General features: G+C 38.5%; 1 protein-coding gene across 1 annotated transcript in view; it reads right to left on the bottom strand.

The window, feature by feature from the left end:
- The window catches only part of cin (Molybdenum cofactor synthesis protein cinnamon), a 321,839-nt gene that overhangs the window by 66,465 nt on the left and 233,255 nt on the right, over positions 1–22,119 (bottom strand). Inside the window, exon 15 of the mRNA XM_090376470.1 lies at positions 17,201–17,354. Coding sequence (XP_090232596.1) covers positions 17,201–17,354 — 154 coding nt within the window. The remainder of the gene's footprint in view (positions 1–17,200; positions 17,355–22,119) is intronic.

Here is a 22,119-nt window from a genome sequence, read left to right as displayed (position 1 = left end):
TTTTTCGGTTTTTCAGTATTGTAGATGTTGTATTCCTTTGCAATATATTTATGCTAAGTTCAATCCTATCAGCCTCTTGTATAATTTTCAGTTGAATTTCCGGCTCAATTCTGTCAGGTTATGTTATGTAACCATAACACAACTAGATGAGATTTAATATAAACAAACTTTAAATTAATTTAAAGAAACAAGTTCTGAAAAAGACATCAGCTCAGATAAAATAGCACAAATTATAGATTACAGGCAGTTTGTGATTTTATGAGTTAATTCATTCCTACCACGCGCTCGTAAAGCAGATATTTATTACCTACAGACATAATGTTAAAAACAGGGGTTATGTTCTCAACAATGAAATTAGTTAGCTGATTAGTTTATCTTTAAACAATGATTCATTTATCCAAAGAAATAAAAATATAGCCAGTAAAATAAAGCAAACTACAATTTAAAGAAATTATTTATGACTTTGCAAACGTTAAAAAATGTTTCTTCATCATCAGCTAAATACACACTCGCTGAATGTTAACTGCTGGGTTGGCACTCGTTAGTTTGTTGCACAAGGAGTGGTCTTCTTCGGAAATGCTTCAAGATGTATTTGTTTCCAAGATAATCTCTTCTCTTTTCTTCATAAATTTCACGATAGCATGCATATGCATTTTTTAGTGGCATACTCAAATTGCAACTAACACAATACCTGCAAGTTTTTTTTATATGATTGAAGATGCAGTGAAGGGTAAATACATTTCCCTAATGTAAAATCCCTCACAATTCCAGCTATCGGTATTTTCACAAATGCAATGACATCGAGTTTACTATCCATTTATAACTGATTGCACTAACAGAAAAGCCCAATAAAGCGCAAATTATTTTTATTGTTTTATGTTCGTGGCCTCCAGAAATGTGGTTTAGAAAAATATCACAAAGGTGTTCAAAATTGATTTTTATAATGGAACATATGATAATGACAAAAGTGTCGTGCTTTTTTAAATTAATTTGAATTAGTAACTGTGCATTTTGGCCCGATAAAGCGGCTGCCCCAATTATCTGAAGTTTCACGTAAATAGTTAAAAATACAATGTACCACCCCCTTTACAATTAGTTCACTGTACAATCAAATCACGTCACGACGACTCACCATAGTAAAGTACCGTTCACTATACGATGTGTAGTAAGCGTCAGTCATTGTGATCACGTTTGTGAATTGAATTTTAATTCTATTAAACAGTGATTCTAATTAGCGAAAATAGGAGGAATATTATCCACAGGCTATAAAAGTAAAGATATATTAAGCACAAATTTATCCTTTATTACCTTACCAATTAAAAAATTAAATTATACATGAAATTCGGAAGAATATACGTGATAATCTGAATAATTAATATGTACATAATAGTTAAACTAGTTGACATTTCTGTTCACTGACATTTGTGGGTGGGGGGTTAAAATTTAAAACAGTAAAAAGATAAGCAATCAATAACAAAAAAACACGGCACACACAAATTGCAAGTAACACAACACACGCAAGTGAGAACGGAGTAACGAGTTACAAAGCTTTAAAAATAGGAATGAAGAGAAGATTCTGAAAATTATTTTTTTATATGATTTAAGACTCCATGGAAGTGTAAACACATTTTACCATAATAACCCACAGAATTCCAGCTGTCAGTATTATTGCAAATTCAATAAGATCGAGTTTACTATCCATTTATGATTGATTACACAAACAGAAAAGCCCAATAAACGGGTGACTGCTAATTGCTTTTAATGTTTTATGGTTGTGACTGCCAGAAATCCGACCAAACTACATGGTACGGTCGGAGACGATCATAGGGTAATCTCCAGTGCTGCAGTCTCCTGCCCCGATTAAACGGCATTTTGTCCCAATTAAGCGAAGTAAACCCTTCGCTTACATTTTTACATTATAAAAATGACCTCTTAGAGAGAAAAATAGCTTAGTTATATAGCAAAAATTTAAACTTCTGAGGTTTTGGAACAAATAACTAAAAAACAACGTGTTATCGGGTTCACATTATGATATTTTCACAATACGATGGTGTCTCTGGAATGGATTAATATCGTAAAGTGGGGTGCACTGTATTTATTAGCTGTGCACACGGTTTAAAATGTGGTATTTATGAATGTTTAACGTTCATTTTTTGCAATCAATGTTCATATTTTCAATTTCGTTCAAAAATTCTTTAAACTGGTGAAACAATTGCAACCGACCTTAATCCCATGGGGAGTATACTTTAACTTAGAAAAACTGTTTTATTCTTTTGTTAATTTAGCACAATGTTTTTCAGAATGGACTTATGTTGTAGCTACTATAAACTGGTTTTGTTTACACAAAAATAAGTTTTTTAACAAGTCAGTGCCATCCTTCAGGAAGCAGGGAGGCAAGAGGCAATAATAAGGGAACATAATGGACAGCTGAGCTAAGATTTAAATTAAAAGTACAAAATAACAATATTTATTTTTCATGGGGTGAAAACGAACTTTGCAATACATATTAACTGGATTTTGTAATAAATGAATATATTTACATAGAAAAGATTACCCTTTCACAGCGAATGGTATGTAACTTCATATAAACAAATACTTCGTATAAAACGAGTTTACTGTAGAAAGCTTTTTTTTTGCATTACTGGTTCACAGTTCTATTTTTTTACAAGAAACACGCAAAAGAACCTATAGTGTGTAGCACTGAGCATAGGATGAAGGTTCAGAAAATGGAAGATATCTGTTAAATATTCAACAAGTATATATGAGGTACAGTTTCTATAGATTGCAATTTTCAGGGTGGTTGTTGTTATGTCTGGTGTTACTGCTGTTCGAGGAACTCTAACTATGCTACAGGTGTTCAGGATTGTGACTTTCTGGAGTTCCTTGTAGGTGCTGCTAGGATGTTTGTTATGTAGGGTCTTTGGCACCATACCTGTGGTTGACACGATGATCGGAATGGTTGTTACTTGTTGCACCTGCCACATCTCTTTGATCTCCTGTCTAAGGTTCGTGTACTTCATGATTTTTCCCCATGGGTTTTCTGCAGGTTGCCAGTGTTGGGTACCGCTATATCAATCAGATAGGTAGCCTTTTCCTTCTTGTCCACAAGAATTATGTCAAGTCTGTTGTGAAGGATTTTCCTATCCGTTATTATGGCTCAGTCACAGGACAGCTTGTGGATTGGTGTCTAGTGCTGCCTGGGGTTTGTACACTTTCTTCGATCAACTGGTATTTCCTTGCTGGCTTCTGATGTATTATCATGACTGGTCGTGTCTATGAGTGTACTTAATCTGAGTGATCACCTTCAATCCCGCGGTGAGGTGGCATCATTGACGTGTCATCCAACACTCCGGGCAATGTATTTTATATAGTTCCTGGTGTTGATTACCTGGTCTTGGATGGTCAGCATGAATCCTTAAGTCGTGAGGAACAGCGTCCCTCTCGTGAGCAATGCATGGAAGCAATTTTATCTATGTGATTTTGATGGAGATCATTGTAGTGTCTGCCATGGAGTTTCTTCTCTGTGCATCTTTCTAGTTTCGTTTGTTCCTCCTAGTTGTGGGGGGATTCTTTGCTTAGGTTGAATGGGGTATACCGCTTGTCTATCTTCCTTATGGCCTGCTGGAGTGCTGCTGTGTGTTTCTGGAAGTAATCCTTCAGGTCAGCTATCACTGTTTTCTGTTGCTCAATGAGGTCTATCATATCGCTTCCTCCTCGTTTCCGGGTAATTGTCAATCTCCCTCCATGGCAGATTTTGGGTGGTGTTGGTGGCTCTTGGTCATCATTGTCCTTGTCTTTCTCATGATATCCTCCAGCTCTGTGTTAGTCAAATCTCTGATCCCAAAGGAGTATGTTAAAGCCATAAACACCTGTGCACTCGAAGTGCACAGGTGTTTATGGCTTTAACTGTGTTCCCTCTGTTAAGCTTTGGTTTCAGTAGGCTTCTGAGTCTCTGATGGTATTTTTAAGTCAGGCAGGCCTTAAATTACTTGTGCTGTAACTACTGAGCCTACATCATCCCCAAGTATTTATAGGCCTCTCCCTCTGCCATGGCTTCAATCTTTTCACCAGTCTGCAGCTGGTAGTTTCGGTTAACTAATTTTCCCCCATGCAATCCTTGGGTCTTGCATTTGTCTAGACCAAGTTCCATCCTAATATCATTGCTGAATTCTTCTGTGATCTGGAGTAGTTTCTTGAGTTGCTTCTTGGCTGCTGCGTAGAACTTTATGTCATCCATGTAAATCAGATGGGAGAGGGCATATAGGTCCTTCCTTCCTTCTTTCAGGTTGTATCCGAACTTGCTACTGTCAAGCATGGTGGATAGCGGGTTAAGTGTAGACAGAACCACAACGGGCTCAGAGCATCTCCCTGAAATATTCCTCTGCTGATGGGATTGGCCTGATTGTGATGTTTTCAATCTTAATGGTGGTACTCCATTTTGCCATCATTTCTCCTAGGAAATTTGTCACTATTGGATTGACTTTGTTGATGTTCAGAACCCCTATTAGCCAGCTATGAGGGACGGAGTCGAAGGCCTTGCTGTGATCGATGTAGGCTGTGGACATGTTGCAGCGGTTCTTGTATAGGCTTGCTCCATAATCGCGGTGTCTATGGTTAATTATTCCTTGCTTCCTTCCTTTCTGCTGTTCGGCCATTATGTTCTCACTCGCCAAGTGGTCTGATATATTCCTCGTTATGCAACTAGTCAGGATCTTGTCTGGTGACTGGCCTACATTTCGTCCAGTTTCTTGTATCTTCGTCTTTAAGCTTCAGATATGATTCCTCGAGTGAGAAACTACGGGATTGTCTCTTGGTGCCTTATCATTCGGGTGCTGTATCATTCTGCCAGGCACTTATGTGTGCAAGTGAGCTTCTTGTACCAGTAGTTGTGGCTATTAATCTTGGAGTTTGCCAGCTGTGAGAGTTCTTGATCATGTTTTTTACTCTATCCCGAATCTCCCACCACTCATTTCTTTTACGTCCTTGGTTTTCTTGGGTTCTAGTTCTATACAGGGGATAGCTGTTACATCTTACTTCCTTGCTCCATGTTTCCCCAGAACTCTTCAATAATCTTCTGCTCCGATGGTCCCTTCCCTTCTTTCCTGTCTTCTCCGAGACTCCTGTAGAAGTCTCTTTGGTCCTCATCGAAGATTCAGTCCTTTATTTTCTGCTGTAACCTCTCTTTGTAAGCGAGTAGTCTCTTGCTGATTGCAAGGTTCTGCTTCAATGTGTCCAAGTACTCTCCTATTCTTTGATTTTATGTCTCATGTTTGCTGTGGACGCTGTCTCTCTTGAGAATGCTCTTCACTTTTCCAATTAATTTCTTACTCCTATTGGCCCATTGGTACTGGGTCAATTGGCCTATCTTAACTATTAATTCTTGTATCTTCTGCTGAAGGCTTCCTTCCCAAGCTGGCACTTCGTTCTGTTTTCAGTTCTGCTGCTGGTCTCTTGTTTCTCTTCCATTAATCCTTGTGGCTGTTACCGCAGCACAATACATAGCTGTGTGGATGGTCTCCAGTGTTGCACCATTGCTGTCAAGGTAATGCAGTATTATGTGCCGATTTTAGTGGTCTGTGACCCTACACAAGGTTCTATTCGGCCTCTGCTTCAGTATCATGTGAGTCTTTTTGGGGTCCATTTCTTCGAATTCTGTTAGGGCATTCTTCCACTCATCCTCTATTCTGGATATCATGACTTTGTCTCTTTCCACTTCAGCTGCTGTGGGTTGTATTTGTTCTTGCTCTTCCACCTCTGGTAGTGGAATGTTCTTGCTCCTCTGGTAGTGGTATGTTCTTACTCCTCTGGTTCTGTATTCTTTATCCTTTGTAGTTGATCGCTAACGTACTGCTTTATTTTTTCCAAGATTGCAGGAGCTATGATGGTAGCTCTTGCAAGGACGATGGTTCTTCTCTGGTCCGCTATTCCCTGTTCAGTGACCTGAATATCTGGGAATCATTCCAGCCACCTGGTATGTAATGTCACCCTGTAAGTTGTCATATCAGTCTCCAGCTTCGTTATTTCGTAGTATGCTTGCATGATGTATGTATTCATTTTGATGCTCCACTTCATACATTGGTGTTTTCTCCCTTCCTGGGTGGTCACTAACACAGTTGCGCAGGACACACTTCCAGTTGACGGGGCTGGATGGTCTTGCCCTTCTCTTGTGGTAGCCATACGGGGTACAGTGCCATTTGCTCCACTGTCTTCCTCTGGAGACCCTCTCTGATTTTCCGAACGACCCCTCTGCCTAAGGCCTGAATGCGAGTGACTTTTTCCTGCACCACACTTTATGCAGTATGATTATTTCTCTGTGACATCATCCCTCTATGGAGGTGGACCTGTTTAGCTTCGGCTTATGTCCAGTGGTAGTTCTCGGGAGTGACACCAGATGGCACCACAATCTGCCTTAGCCACTTCGACCTTGGGGTAGGTTTGTTTGTTGTTTTGGTTTTCAGGAGCATTAGCAACTAAAGCCATATTGCTCTGGGAGATAAGCGGTGGTCATTCCCTGACTTTTTGCATCCTCCGTATTAGATGGTCACAGGCTCGAACCCCTGTCTAATCAAGAATCGTGTGCTACACACTGCTGCTCCTGCCCACCTGGCTGCGGAGGCACCTTGGGGAGGGGGGGAGGTTATTTATTTATTAATTTTTACTATTAAATTATTTATCATTATTATTCTAATTTATTATAATATATTAATAAATTAATAAAAACCAGTCTCCCAGCGTGACTGAGCTGGGTTCGCTTCCGCCAAAGAGGTGCTCGAACCAGGGTCCATCAGGACGGTAGTCCAGTGTCATAACCAGTGAGCCCCAGTGGCTAATCATAATAATAATATTATTATTATTATTATCCATATGGGGCAAGGAAGCCTGAGGCTTATGCTGCACCAGCCAAAAAAAATTTCTGAATTATCCTTAAAGAGAGAGACAGAATAACAGTCAGAAGTAGAAAGGAAGGAATGACCGAGAAAGAGAAGAATGATGATATCCAGCTCAGGACCCTCGGTGTGCCAAGCCCATACTCAGCAGATGTGAGCCCCTGGGGTTATTATCATTAGTATCAGTAAATGATAGAGAATGAGACAAAAATTTTAAAAAACCTACCCAACTCATTACTCCATCCGCACTAACAGTCTGCATAGTTCTTTGCATTTACTCAAACTATACACTTCCACACAACACTAGATGGTGGAAATTTTTTCAAACAATGTTGCTGTCAAGATATAATAAATGGCTAAATTTGAATTTCTAGTTAGCACAGCTAATTCTGAAAAAACGGGGCTAATAAAAACGTGGTGCAATCCAGAAACTTGGGATAAAAAATTTCACTGTGGGACTCATCATCCCCAATTTCAAGATCTATAATCTATTTAGGAAAAATAAGGTACACAGAAAGGGTGGTAGAGTAATGCTTCTTATTCTCAAAAGCAACCTAAGCACAAAGATCTTTTGCTTGAGTCTGCCAAAATAGAAAGTGTGGTACGAATTGGAAGCAGAGTTATAATGGGAGTGTTTACATGCAAATGGAATGGCCAAGCAAGCATGAATGTTTTAAACAAGATGCAAAAATGCATTGTGTTTCAGCCAAGTTTGTGTCCTCTCTGATAATTAAAAAACACAAACTTGACTGAAACACGATGCATTTTTGCATCTTGTTTAAGACATTCATGCTTGCTTGCCCATTCCATTTGCAGTTCCAAATCATGTGTTAAAATTGAGTGACATCTTCCATAAAAAATAATAATTTTACTAGCAACTTCACAGGCTAAGGGTTTGCTCACTTTCTTTGCTATCTCTCTCTCTCTCTCTCTCTGTCTCTTAATATAATTGGATAGATACACAATAAGTGCCTTTCTTATGTTTAACTTCACCAATTTCTCTTCCACTTTCCCCTCAATTATTACAAACCATTTAGCTCCCTGTTTTAATTTGATAAACATCTGGCCTCCACTTTCTTAAAGAATTCCTTGTGAATGTAGATGGAAAATATGCATTCAGTTTATTGACAACCTGAGCAGGATCATCAATAGTCAAATCTTCAATATGAAGTGAACCAATTTCATTCATCCCTCTTCTAGTGTTCAAATAAGTAAAGAAGTTTTGCATGCTTCACCAAAATTTCTTGTAATCTGCTTTCGCTTGCCTAACCTCCCTTGTGACATTATTACAGATTAGTTTATATCTACCATATTCTTCTCTATCCTCCTGATAATTTATATGCATTCCATGCATTTTTCTGCTCCGCCACGAGTCGCATTAGGTTATCTGACATCCATTTATGACCAAACCTTGAACAGTGTTTTTTAGTTGGTATGAAAAGCCTAGTAGCTTCTATTATTAATTCTTTGAATTTCTCTCATTTAGAATTAGCTGATGATAATACTCGGTGGTATGCTATCCTATAGGCAAAAAAGACATCTGCCTAGGGTCACTATCAGAGCCCCCCCCCCCCCCGGCAAAATCAGTTTAAAAACTCATTGCTACATTTTACTAATATTTTAAATGATTTTTATCGGAAACTGAACTTTCTACCTGTCAAGGTCAACGAACTTGAAGATTAATTTGAAAATTACATTTTTTTTTTCAAAATGGTTTTACAGATTTTTATTAAATTTTATATTTAGTTCTTATGTCATACAATTTGTTTGTTTGGTTTTCACAATAAAATTAAATAAAAAATGTTCTTTATTAGTTTTTTTCTTTACATGGGGATCCCAAATTCTATTTTGCCTTGGGCCCCATGAAGGCATAATGCACCACTGATAATATCCTCAGTTGCCTCACTGTATAGAATTAAAGATTGACTATGACCACTGCAGTCACTTTTATGAAATCAAAAACCATTCCCTTGTTTCTACATCGCTATGATGCAGAACTTTTAATATACAAAATCAGTCCCCAAATCTTTGGATCACGATTATATGGTAGTTGTGAGACTACAAGAAAATACAAAAAAGGTTTTTGTAGTTGAATACAAGAAAATTGTCACTAAAACTAGACAAATTATTAGCATCAGCATTACCATTAGCAGAGGCATACGAACCAAGAAAGCAAGCATAGAGGCATCAGCCAAAACAAAAAAAAACCTCCCATTTCACACTTCCGTTCATTTCAAATGCAGGTCCAGCTCAGCCATAAATTTATTTAGGCTATTAGCTTCCACAACAAAAGATGGAAGCCTGTTCCACCAATCAAGTACCCGCTAGCTAAAGGCAAATTTCCGCACATCTATTCTACAATTATCTTTCCGCAATTCGAAACAATCCCCTCAGGTTCTTAGCCTGAGCAAGAGGAAGAATCCTCTATTTTTCCTCTTCAAGAAGAAAAATCCCCTTTAGCCAGCGGGTAGTTAGTTGGTGTAACAGACTTCCATCCTTTGTTGTGCAGGTTGATAGCGTAATGAAATTTAAAGCTCATCTGGACAGGTATTTGGAACGAACAGAGCGGTGAAACGAGAGGGTTTTTTTGTTTTTTTTTTTTCGGCTGATGCTGCATAAGCTTGCTTTCTTGCATCATATATCTCTATTAATGCTAATCCCTTCAGAATTCACAAATTGAAGGCATCATACACCTCAATCAGATAACCTTGCAGGCGCCTTTCTTTGTAAGTACTCTTACGAAGAAAGGCTTAAGTTCTGATTAGTGATTGTTGTTGTTTTTTGGGTTTTTAGGAGCATTAGCAAATAAGGCCATTCTGATTAGTGGGGGTTCCGCTTTGTTCCCCTCACCAATCTTGTTACCCTTCTTTGTACTGTTCTAGCAACTCTACATCCTTTCTAAAATGAGGTCTCCACACCTGTACAGAGTACTCTAGGTAAAGCCTGACCATTGCCTTGTATAACGGGATAATCACTTCCCTGTTGCTGCTAGAAAAATTCCTATATATATTGTGACAAGACTTCATGACCTGCCCTGGCAGCCCATCTGCACTGCTCAGCGAACTTCATATTTGACTGCACAATTACCCCCAGGTATTTTTCACTTTCCACTTTCATGAGTGTAGTACCACACAGTTGGTATGTTTCTCTTTGGTTATTGTTATCCATATGCAATACTTTGCATTTGACAATGTTAAACTTCAGTTGCCACTTCTCAACCCATTTTCCCAAATTCTCTAGATCCAGTTAGAGTAGCATACTGTCTTTACTGTTGTTAACAACTCTGCCAAACTACGAATCAACTGCAACTTGGACATTAAACCTGATATACCTCCATCGATATCATTGATAAATACTGAATGGGCCCAATACCGAACCCTGGGTAACTCCACTAATAACATTTGTCTATGAAGAGCAGTGTCCAGTGAATACCACTCTGTCATCTCCAACTCAACCTTCCCTTTATCCATTGTAGCAACTTACCCGTAATGCCATACCGCTCCAATTTGTACAGCAATTCCCATGTGTAACAGTATCAAAAGCTTTCCTGAAATCCAAGTATATGATATCAAAATTATATTTGGCATTCTTTTCATGTGACCACATCATTGTATCATTGTATCGTATCCAATTAAATTGGTCAGACAAGAGCTCCGTTTAACAATCCCATGCTGTGTCTTAACTATTACGGCAGTCTTGTCTAGATGATCCTGCAATGCTTCTTTAACAAGTAATTCCATTATTATCTGTAGTTACTTCCATCACATTTTGAACCCCATTTGTGATTTGGTGATAGTCCATGACGACCTCAGTTGAATCCAAGGAAGATTTCATAATTATGGCTAAGGGTTTTCTAACTTCCTTTACTGCCTCCTTTAATATAACTGGATAGATCACATCCACCCCAGGTGCCTTCCTTACGTTTAACTTCAACAATTTCTCCTCCACTTTGGTATCGGTTATTACAAAATCACTTAGCTCCCTGTTAGCTGATAAACTTCTGGCACTGCACTCATTGAATAACTACTTATGTGTGCATGTAGATGCAAAATACTCATTCAGTTTGTCAGCTAACTGAGCATGATCATCAATAGTCAACCCATCTATGTTAAGTGGTCCAATCTGATTTATCCCTTTCCTTCTAGAGTTTACATAAGTAAAGAACTCTTTGCTGTTTTTCTTTGCATCCTTTTCCAAAGATTTCTCATAATCTGCCTTCGCTTGCCTAACCTCCATTGTGACTTGATTACAGACTAGTTTATACCTGCCATAGGCTTCTGTGTCGCCTGATAATTTATATGCATCACATACATTCTTCTTTTCTGCCACAAGCTTCATTAATTCATCTGACATCCACTTAGGCGTAAATCTTGAACAGTATTTCTTAGTTGAAATGAACAGTCGAGTAGCCTCTAAAATTAAGTCCCTGAAAGCTTCCCATTTAGAATTCAACGTTGGTAACATCCTCAGTTGATCCCACTGTACAGAATTTAAAAACTGTCTGAGACCTCTATAGTCACCTTTATGAAAGCAAAAGCCCTTCCCTTTAGCCTTGATGGTAGTTACATCTTTAAGTAATTACCATATCAGTACATTGTTATCACTGTCACCCAGTGGTTCCTTTATCTGCAAATTATTAATGCATGAATAATCACTGCTGATAATCAGATCAAGAGTATGACTCCCTCTGGTTGTCTCTCGCACATGTTACTGTACTCATCCAATAAATTCACAAAAGCCTTGCTAATGTGTGAGGGACCAAATCACAATTTCCAGTCAATATCTGGAAAGTTAAAATCCGACATTATAAGATGCCATTGGTTTACTGGCCACTCTATATTTCTTTGTACAATTGCTCATTATACCCATCAGGTTTATTTGGCCTAGAACTCCACACCTCCTCTCATTTTTCCTTTCCCAGGGCTTATTTCAAACCACACAGACTCAACACTGTACTGCCCACCAAAACCAATTGGATGAACTTCCTTAAATTTTATGTGTTTTTAACTAACAGCATAACCCCTCATCCCTTCCTGTTCTCTCTATCCTTACTGTTCTCCCCAAATTCGAATTCTACACTGCTGATATCTGTGTGTCATCACATCTCTGATATCCCAACAATAACTGCCTTTGATGGCTTGACTAGCAACACGTGCTCATCAAATTTATTAACTATATACCTAGCATTGGTGTACATGGAAGTATACATGCACCTTCCTATTCTTAGTTACCCTAACACATCCCATGTATTTACTTGTTGCACTATGACTCCCAGCAGTCGGGGAAATCTCCATTACCTTGCTTTCCAGGCTGCTGCTCATTATAATAGAAGTAGCGCAAGAATCACTTTTGCCTCTGTCTGTGGCCACTGTTAACTTTTTAGTCTGTGTATCAAACCAATCTATCAGTTTTCTGACCCTCGTAACACTGCGTCGATAGCCTCAGCAAATATTCTTGCACCCTTTCTATTTAAGTGTACCCCATCCCTGTAGAAGCAGTTTCTCCTGTCAACAAGCATACACCAGACCAAAAAAAATTCTACCCCTTGAGCATTGCAAAATATCTCCACGGCCGAATTGATCGACAAGGCTCTCATCATATAGTCCCTTCTATCATGCCTGGGCAGAATTGCAGAGACATAGGGGAGTGAAAGCCGCTGGGGCCCTCAGCCCCCAGCAGCTTTCACTCCCCCCCCTCTTACGGCAGCGAGAGAATCAGAATGGAAGAAGAGGGTGCTAAGAATCCCTGGGTACGACCAGGCTGCCATGCACGGAAACTGAACTTGGCCTGTTATAGCGTAAGATCACTCATCGGTGAAGACAGGATATTAGAGCTGGAAAGGGAATTAGAAAATGTGTATTGGAATATCATCGGTTTGGCTGAAACAAGAAGAAGAAATTAATCACTTATACTTTTCTCAAGTGGAAATCTGCTGTACAGCAATGGAAACAGTGAAAGGAGTGAAGATGGAGTTTGGTTTCTGGTCAATAAAGATTTAAAAAACAACATTTTGGAATTCAAAAGTACACCACCAAGGGTGTCAAGACTAATACTCAAGATTTCTAAGAGGTACAAGCTAAAGGTTATAATGATTTATGCACCAACATCGAGCCATGATGATGAAGAGGTTGAAGAAATGTACACCGAAATTGAGAGTCTTCTAGATGAGCAGAAAACCCACTACACTATTATTATGGGGTACTTCAAGGCTAAGGTTGGAAAAAAAAAAACAGTGCAGAAAAGGGAAATATACAAAATTTTGGAATAGGTGAAAGAAATGAAAGAGGCGAAAGACTTGTGGAATTTGCAGAATCTCAAGGATTCTCAGTAATGAACACTTTTTTCAAGAAAAGGGTTAACAGAAAGCGGACATGGAAGAATCCAAATGGATTAACTACTAATGAAATTGACTTCATCCTCACTAACAGAAGATATATTGTGAATGACGTTTACCATCCTGAATAAGGTAAATGATTGAAGTGATCACAGAATGGTAAGATGTACACTTGATATAGATGTAGGAAAGGAAAGGAAAAAACTGACTCAAGTAAATAATACAAAGGTCTTTGAGATAACAGAAGAGGAGAAAAAGCTGTATGTACTAGAACTTAAGACAAGTTTGAGCTTCTGTAGACTGCTCAGGACCAAGATATCGACGAGGAATATTACAACTTTCTGAAAGTGATAAAGCCCAAGAAACGTATAAGGAAAAAGAAATCCAAAGAAGAAAAAATTAATCAAGACACACTTGTTATGATGAACCGAAGGCGAAAAATGAAGAGCAAGATAAACACTGACAAGGAAAAAATTGAGTATACTGAGTTATACAAGGCTATTAGGAAGAGACTCAGAGAGGACATAACATTTAACACAAGAAAAGTAGAACAAGCATTAAGGGAAAACAAAGGATTTAAATCAGCAACCATGAGCAGTAATACAGAAACTGAAGAATAGTGATGGTGTACTCATAAAAAGCAGAGAAGGCATAATTCAAATAGCAGAAGTCTACTATAGAGAATTATACAAGAAGCAAGGGAATGATGGATTGCAAATTAGCAACACATATGACATATGTGGGTAGTAAATGGATGGCCAGTGCTCAAAACAGAAGGAACTGTAAAGTTGCTGGATAGGCCTTCATCCTGCAGTGGATTGAAAATGGCTGATGATGATGATGATAATGATGAACACATAGGACATACCAGATATTCTTCCTGATGAGGTAGAACATGCAATGAAGAAAATGAAGAATCAGAAAGCCACAGGAAGGTGAAGTTACTGTAGAGTTGTTAAATTTTGGAAGAAGAGACATAACACAAAAACTGGCAAGGCTCTTCGCACACTGCATTAGAAAAGGTGTGACGCCTAAGCAGTGGAATAATGCCATCATAGTTTTGCTGCATAAGAAAGGAGATAAATCAGAAATTGAAAATTATAGACCAATTAGATAGTTATCCCACATCTTCAAGTTGTCCACAAGGGTCATTACTAACAGATTAGAAAGAATACTTGATGAGAATCAACCGAAAGAACAAGCTGACATTAGGACAGGATTCTCAACTATGGATCACTTTCACGTAATATCACAGCTAATAGAGAAAGTAAATGAATATAAAACACCATTATGCCTGGCATTTGTGGATTATGAAAAGGAATTTTACTCCATACAGCATAATGTAATGTTTCCGGCACTGGAAAGACAAGGCATAGATACCCCACATATTATGATTTTGAAGAAAATATATGAGAATGCTACCTCCTTTATTAGACTAAGACTCCTTTATAAGACTAAGACAGTAGGAAATTTAAAATCGAGAAAGCAGTTTGACAAGGAAATAAGCAAACCCTTAGCCATAATTATGAGAGCTTCCTTGGACTCAGGGGAGGTACCCATAGACTGGAAATGTGCAAATGTGACCCCAATTCACAAAGGAGGATGAAAGGCTGACACAAGTAATTATAGACCTGTGAGCTTAACTTCTGTTCCAGGAAAATTAATGGAGGCACTGGTTAAAGAAGCACTGCAGGATCATTTAGACAAGACTTCAGTTATAGCTCGGACACAGCATTGCTTTGTTAAGTGGAAGTCTTGCCTGACCAATTTGATTGGATACTATGATGCAGTCACAAAAGAACTGGATGCAGGGAATAGCTTTGATATTATATACTTGGATCTTAGAAAGGCTTTTGATACTGTTGCACATGGAAGACTGCTACACAAATTGGAGCAGTGTGGCATTGGAGGCAAATTGCTGCTATGGATAAAGGGGTGGTTGAGGGGGAGAAGACAGAGAGTGGTAATCAATGGACACTGCTCATCGTGGACTAATGTTATTAGTGGAGTCCCTCAGGGCTCAGTGTTGGGTCCATTATTGTTTTCTGTATTTATAAATGATATTGATGATGGTATATCAAGCTTAATGTCCAAGTTTGCAGATGATACAAAGGTTGGCAGGGTTGTCAAGGACACAACTGACACTATGCTGCTGCAACAGGATCTGGAAAGGTTGCGCAGATGGGCTGAGAGGAGGCAAATGAAGTTTAATATTGACAAATGTAAAGTACTACGCAGGGGAAACAGCAACCCCAGAGCAACGTATCAACTATGTGGTACTACACTGACAGTGGTAGAGAATGAAAGGGACTTGGGGGTGGTTGTGCAGGCAGATATGATGTTCTCTGAGCAGTGCTGACAGGCTGCAAGAGTAGCTCATGGAGTATTGTCAATGATATACAGGAATTTTTCCAGCAGGGATAAGGAGGTGATTATTCCCTTGTATAAGGCAATGGTCAGGCCACACCTAGAGTACTGTATACAGGTCTGGAGGCCTCATTTCAAGAAGGATGTAGAGCTGCTGGAACGAGTACAGAGAGGGGCAACAAGATTAGTGAATTGAACAAAGGGATGCTCTTACGAAGAAAGGCTTAAGTTTTGCAAATTACAGTGTCTGGAGACTAGGCACCAGGGAGGTGATCTGATAGAGGTGTATAAAGCCTTGAATGGTTTGAGCATGCTCAATGTTGATGGGATTCTTCCTCTAGCTCAGAATAATCACTTGAGAGGGCATAAATTCAAATTGAGGAAAGACAGATGTAGGATAGACATGCGGAAATTTGCCTTTAGCCAGCGGGTGGTTGGTTGGTTGGTGGAACAGACTTCCATCCCTTGTAGTGGAGGTTGATAGCCTGAATAAGTTTAAGGCTCAGCTGGACAGGTATTTTGAACGAACAGAGGGGTGAAGTGGGTTTTTTTTTTTTTGACTAATGCTGCATAAGCTTGCTTTCTTGCATCAAATGGCTCTACTAATGCTAATGCTAAAGGAGACCCAATATCTCTGAAGCTGTTTACTGCTGCCCTTAAGGAAGCTTTTAGAAGATTAAACTGGTGGTACAAAGGAGTCAATGTGAACGGAGAGTATCTAAACCACTTACGATTATGACATTTTGGTCATAAGCGACTATCCCAAAGAATGAGAGGAAAATCTTTATCAGTTATGCACAGTTAGTAAGGATTTTGGACTAAAGATGAATGTGGCTAAAACAAAAGTAATGATGAACAAGTATGCCACAGAAAGGAAAATAATGATTGAAGGAGCAGTAATTGAAAAGGTGGAGTCATATAGTTATCTGGGACAAGTTATTAGCTGTAATAATGATAAATGGCTGGAAGTCAAGAGAAGAATAAATTTTGGATGGATGGCATTCAGGAAATATAGTCACATACTGAAGAGCAATATCCCAGTTTGCTTGAAACATAAAATAATGAACCAATGTCTACTCCCCATCACGACTTATGGAAGTGAAACTTGGGCACTCACCAAAACAATAGAAGAGTAGCTGAGAACTACACAACGAAGAATGGATCGAATTATATTGGGAATCAGACTGTCAGATAAGAAGAGAAACGCATGGATAAGGCAGCAAACTCAAGTGAAGGACATTCTTATCAAAACTAAAGAAACAAAATGGTCTTGGGCAGGACACATAGTTCGAAGTCATGATGACGGACTAAGAAAATAACAGAATGGTACTCAAGAGGAGCTAGAAGAAAACCTGGAAGACAAAGGCGGAGATGGATAGATGAAATTCATGAGTTTGCAGGTAGTAAATGGATGGCCAGTGCTCAAAACAGAAGGAACTGGAAAGTTGCTGGAGAGGCCTTCATCCTGCAGTGGTTTGAAAATGACTGTTGTTGATGATGATGAAGCCTAACTTTGGGAAGAGCATTCTCAATCATCCTGTATATCTAAGAAGTGTGAGGTCTTATAATAATCTACACAATAGGGCATTGATAACGTGCTTCATTTACTTACCTCATTTCCTGTTGACAATACAGCTACAGTGGGAAGACCATACACTGCAACACTTGTTATTCCAGAAGAAGCCAATATTCCCAACTCTGAAGGTCCTAGTTTGGTATTTTTTGACAGTAAAAGTTCACCGACAGCAATATCAGAGCCCACAGGTCTGTTTGAAATATCAATAAATCACACTAATGAAAAAAATTAATCAGGATAACATACAAGTATGTAAAAGTATGATTGTGAAAATAGCAACTAAAATTAAGAATATTGTGAAATTAACATGTTTTAATTAGTACCCTAATATTTAAATTTAAAAATACCACCTGGTACAAATAACATTAGCATTAGCATTAATGATAGCATTGATGCAAGAAAGCAAGCTTATGCAGCATCAGACAAAAAAAAATAAAAAATAAAAAATACCCACTTCCACTTCACCCCTCTGTTCGTTCGAAATACCTGCCCAGCTGAGCCTTAAACTTATTTAGGCTATCAACTTCCACGACAAAGGATGGAAGTCTATTCCACCAACCAACCACCCGCTGGCTAAAGGCAAATTTCCACACGTCTATCCTACATTTGTCTTTTCTCAATTTGAATTTATGCCCTCTCAGGCGATTATTCTGAGCAAGAGGAAGAATCCCATCAGCATTGAGCATGCTCAAACCATTCAAGTCTTTATACACCTCTATCAGATCACCTCTCCGGTGCCTAGTCTCCAGACACTGTAATTTAAACTTAAGCCTTTCTTCGTAAGAGTACCCCTTTGTTCCATTCACTAATCTTGTTGCCCTTCTCTGTACTCGTTTGAACATCTCTACATCCTTCTTGAAATGAGGCCTCCAGACCTGTATACTCTACTCTAGGTGTGGTCTGACCATTGCCTTTTACAATGGAATAATCACCTCCTTATCCCTGCTAGAAAAATTCCTATATATCATCGACAATACACCATGAGCTACTCTTGCAGCCCGTCTGCACTGCTCAGAAAAGTTCATATCTGCATGCACAACCACCCCCGGGTCCCTTTCATTCTCTACCACTATCAGTGTAGTACCACAGAGTTGATACGTTGCTCTGGGGTTGCTGTTTCCCATATGTAGTACTTTACATTTGTCAAGGTTAAACTTCATTTGCCACCTCTCAGCCCATCTGCTCAACCTTTCCAGATCATGTGCAGTAGCATAGTGTCAGTAGTGTCCTTGACAACCCTGCCAACCTTCGTATCGTCTGCAAACTGGTATATCAAGCTTAATGTCCAAGTTATGAACTAATGTTATTAGTGAGGGACTCCACTAATAACATTAGTCCCCGATGAGCAATGTCCATTGATTACCACTCTCTGTCTTCTCCCCCTCAACCCCTTTATCCATAGCAGCAATTTGCCTCCAATGCCACACTGCTCCAATTTGTGCAGCAGTCTTCCATGTGCAACAGTATCAAAAGCCTTTCTAAGATCCAAGTATATAATATCAAAGTTATTCCCTGCATCCAGTTCTTCTGTGACTGCATCATAGTATCCAATCAAATTGGTCAGGCAAGACTTCCCCTTAACAAAACCATGCTGTGTCTGAGCTATAACTGAAGTCTTGTCTAGATGATCCTGCAGTGCTTCTTTAACCAGTGCCTCCATTAATTTTCCAGGAACAGAAGTTAAACTAACAGGTCTATAATTACTTATGTTGCCCTTTGATCCTCCTTTGAAAATATATGCTAAAAGTGGTATTGTTATACATGTTTGTTGTTTGGTTTTTAGGAGTATTAGCAACTAAGGCCATATTGCTCCGGGAATATGCGATGGTCATTCCCTGACCTTTCCGCATCCTCCGTATTTGGTGGTGACAGGCTCGAACCCCAGTCGAATCAAGAAGCATGTGCTATGCACTGCTGCTCCGACCCACCTGGCTACGGAGGCGCTTGTTATACATGTTGGTATTTAGAATATTAAGTATAAACAATGTGAGGTACAGTTTGAAATTATGAGGTGAGAAAAGATCCAAGTTAACATGAAAATATCTAGGTTTTACTGAGGCAAAACAGAAGGGAATTTATGTCACAGGCTTTGTCAACCCTTTGAAAAAACTGTAGACAGCTCATGGGGTTGAGCATTTTTCCAGCATTGCCTGCAGTTGTTAATTTTGATCAAAGGAAATGCAACAACATTTGCTGATGTTAATGAAGCACAGTTAATTATTTTAGAAAATTTTAGGAGTTGTAGCGGGAGGGAAGAAACATTAAATGTAGTAAATAGTAGAGGTAGATTAGATTCTTGCCTGTATTGACTCAGTCCTACTGGTTGGGAAATCAGTAGGGGGGAGTGAATGGCGTACTGGGGATTCATATAACACAATGGTATCATAATGAACAAGAACTATAATTAGTTGGACAGTGGGAAAGAAATGGAGGATTATATTATGGAAAAGATGAACTCAAATTAACTAAATATATATATAACTGGGACTACCCAGAGAAAGCATTACCGTTACCAACTACATGGGATGGTTAGAATCAAAAGAAACATAAAAAAAATAGATTTGTACATTTTTAGATACTGCTAGGAGTGTCGATAATAAATTTGATTAATTCAAGGTGGACAAATGTGGAGATAATAGGAATGTCAGAAACATTGTGCCATTCTGATACACTGAAGGTATAATCTGAATATGGTAAATACAATGAGCATGGGAAGGACAAGCATAATAGGTCAGATAGGATTGCGCAATAGTTACACACGCTGCTATTTAATTTCTGTTACCACAGAAAGCAGTTGGTTATTGATTTCCATTTTCTGAGGGCCAATGAATGTCCAATTTTGTTTTGAAGAAAAGTATTTTCATTTCGGAAGGACCAATCTTCAATTTGTTAATGAGAGTCTAATCATGTAAATTAGAGAGAACAGAGTTGGCAGAGTTCCCAGTGCAGCTCTTGATTGTCCACTGAGAAAATTGTCAAGTCGTCTGATAAGCAATAATTTCGGTTTTCAAATGATTTGGAGATCCTATCTAGAAGGACAACACTCAAAACACAAAGGGCCCCAAAACAGATCCTTGGGGACACCCTTGTGAAACCTTCCTGGTTACTTGGTTGCACTTGGGTTTCTCGATAACACATCTCTCACCGAAGTAATTTCTAAGTAAAAATAATTGTAATGAACAGTTAGCAGATCAGAATTCCTTGATAAGGGGAGACTGCTTCTACAGGGATGGAATACACATAAATAGAAAGGTGCAAGAATATTTGATGATTCTAACTAGGCAGGCAGTGTTTGGTAGGTCAGAAAACTGCTAGCTTGGGGTGGGGGGGAACATATACATTAATACAGACTAATACATTAATCACGCAGAAGAAAAATAATTCTTGCACTGCATCTATTGAAATGAGCAGAAGCCCAGAAAGCAAGGTGATGGTGATTTCAAGAACTATTATAAGTTTCGGTAACTAAGAGTAAGAACAGATGAATGTATATTTGCACATAGACCAATTCCAGGAGTATAGGAAATAAATTTGATGAATTTCAAGTGTCAACTGCTCAAGATGTCAAATGCGAACATCGTGGGAGATATTAGAGACATGGTATTACTCAGATATAAGGGATGCAAAATATGAATATGGGCAGAACAATGTGAACAGAAAGGAGAGACAGGATAGGAGGGTATGTTATGCTCTTAATGAAGAAGCACATAAAATCTAAGGCAGTGCATCCAGTTGACATGGGTGGACAGTATTGAGTCAGTTTGGTGTGAAAAAAATATGAGTAAGAGTGTGTTATAAGCCTAATGACTCTGATGAGTACAACAAACAACTGTACAGAAAAACACAGTTGGTCAGTAAATCACAATGTCTTATAATGGGAAATTTTAACTTTCCAGATATTGACTGGAACTTGTTAGTTGGTCACTCTCACACTAGCAAGAATTTGTAGATTTATTGGATGATTTTCTACAGCAGCAGCATGTTTGAGAGACAACCAGAAAGAGTAATACTCTTTATCTCATTAACAGCAGTGATTATTCATGTATTAAGAATCTGCAGTTAAAAGAAAAATTATGTGGCAATGATAACAATGCCACCTAGTGGTTCTTTACATTTAAAGATGTGTTTTTTATGAAACCCCCAAACACGAGAGGTATTAGAACTTTTGTACTTAGTACCATGCACGAGCTGAAGGTTGAGAAGATGGAAGAAGATACTTGTTGACATTACACTTGAATTCTTGTAGATTGCAATGTTCAGGAAATATGTATGAAGGGAGAAAATGGAAGTTGAATGAATTAATGAAAGAAGAAAAGTTTGTTCTGTGAATTTGAAGTCGGACAGTAAAAGGACTGGTTGTGGCAAGTATTCAGACTGATTTAAAAAGAGAACAAGAATTATAGAAGATAATTCAGAAGAACAGTGCCCATGGACGTAGCTGACTCTCTTTAGAAAATACAGCTGCGAGATACAGGCTCTGAAAAAAACGATAAGTGTTTGCTTTTTATTTACATAATTGTTATTTTATATTGTACTTAATACGTAGTTTTATAGTTCTGATTACGCTGGTTATTTTTATTTTAATTTATATAAACAGTTTTTGTAGATATACGTAATACTTTATAAAACTGTTAGTCCGTTCGAATCTTGCAGGCATTGTTTTTTGTTTATAGTGATAGGGAATTCAAATTTTTAATTGAGGTAGCTAGGTAGCTCTAACATATAATTATAGAAACAGTAATACGCTTCACTGTTTCTATTAGATAGCGTAGTATTGACATTTAATTTAATTCAATTTATTGATCTTATTAATTTAAAATATCATGCCCCAAACTAGAGCAGCAAAGCAACGGGCACAATGTGGCAGGAGTGCTGTGACTCGGAGGAGAACCGAGGGGGCGATTCTCCAACGCATCACAGTCTAAAAAATGTGCAACTTGTGAAATGTTTGCCGA

Source organism: Mastigoproctus giganteus, chromosome 6, assembly GCF_048544385.1.
Source record: "Mastigoproctus giganteus isolate SK-2022 chromosome 6, ASM4854438v1, whole genome shotgun sequence".
NCBI classification, from domain to species: domain Eukaryota; kingdom Metazoa; phylum Arthropoda; class Arachnida; order Uropygi; family Thelyphonidae; genus Mastigoproctus; species Mastigoproctus giganteus.
This window is presented reverse-complemented; position numbering and strand designations above follow the sequence as displayed.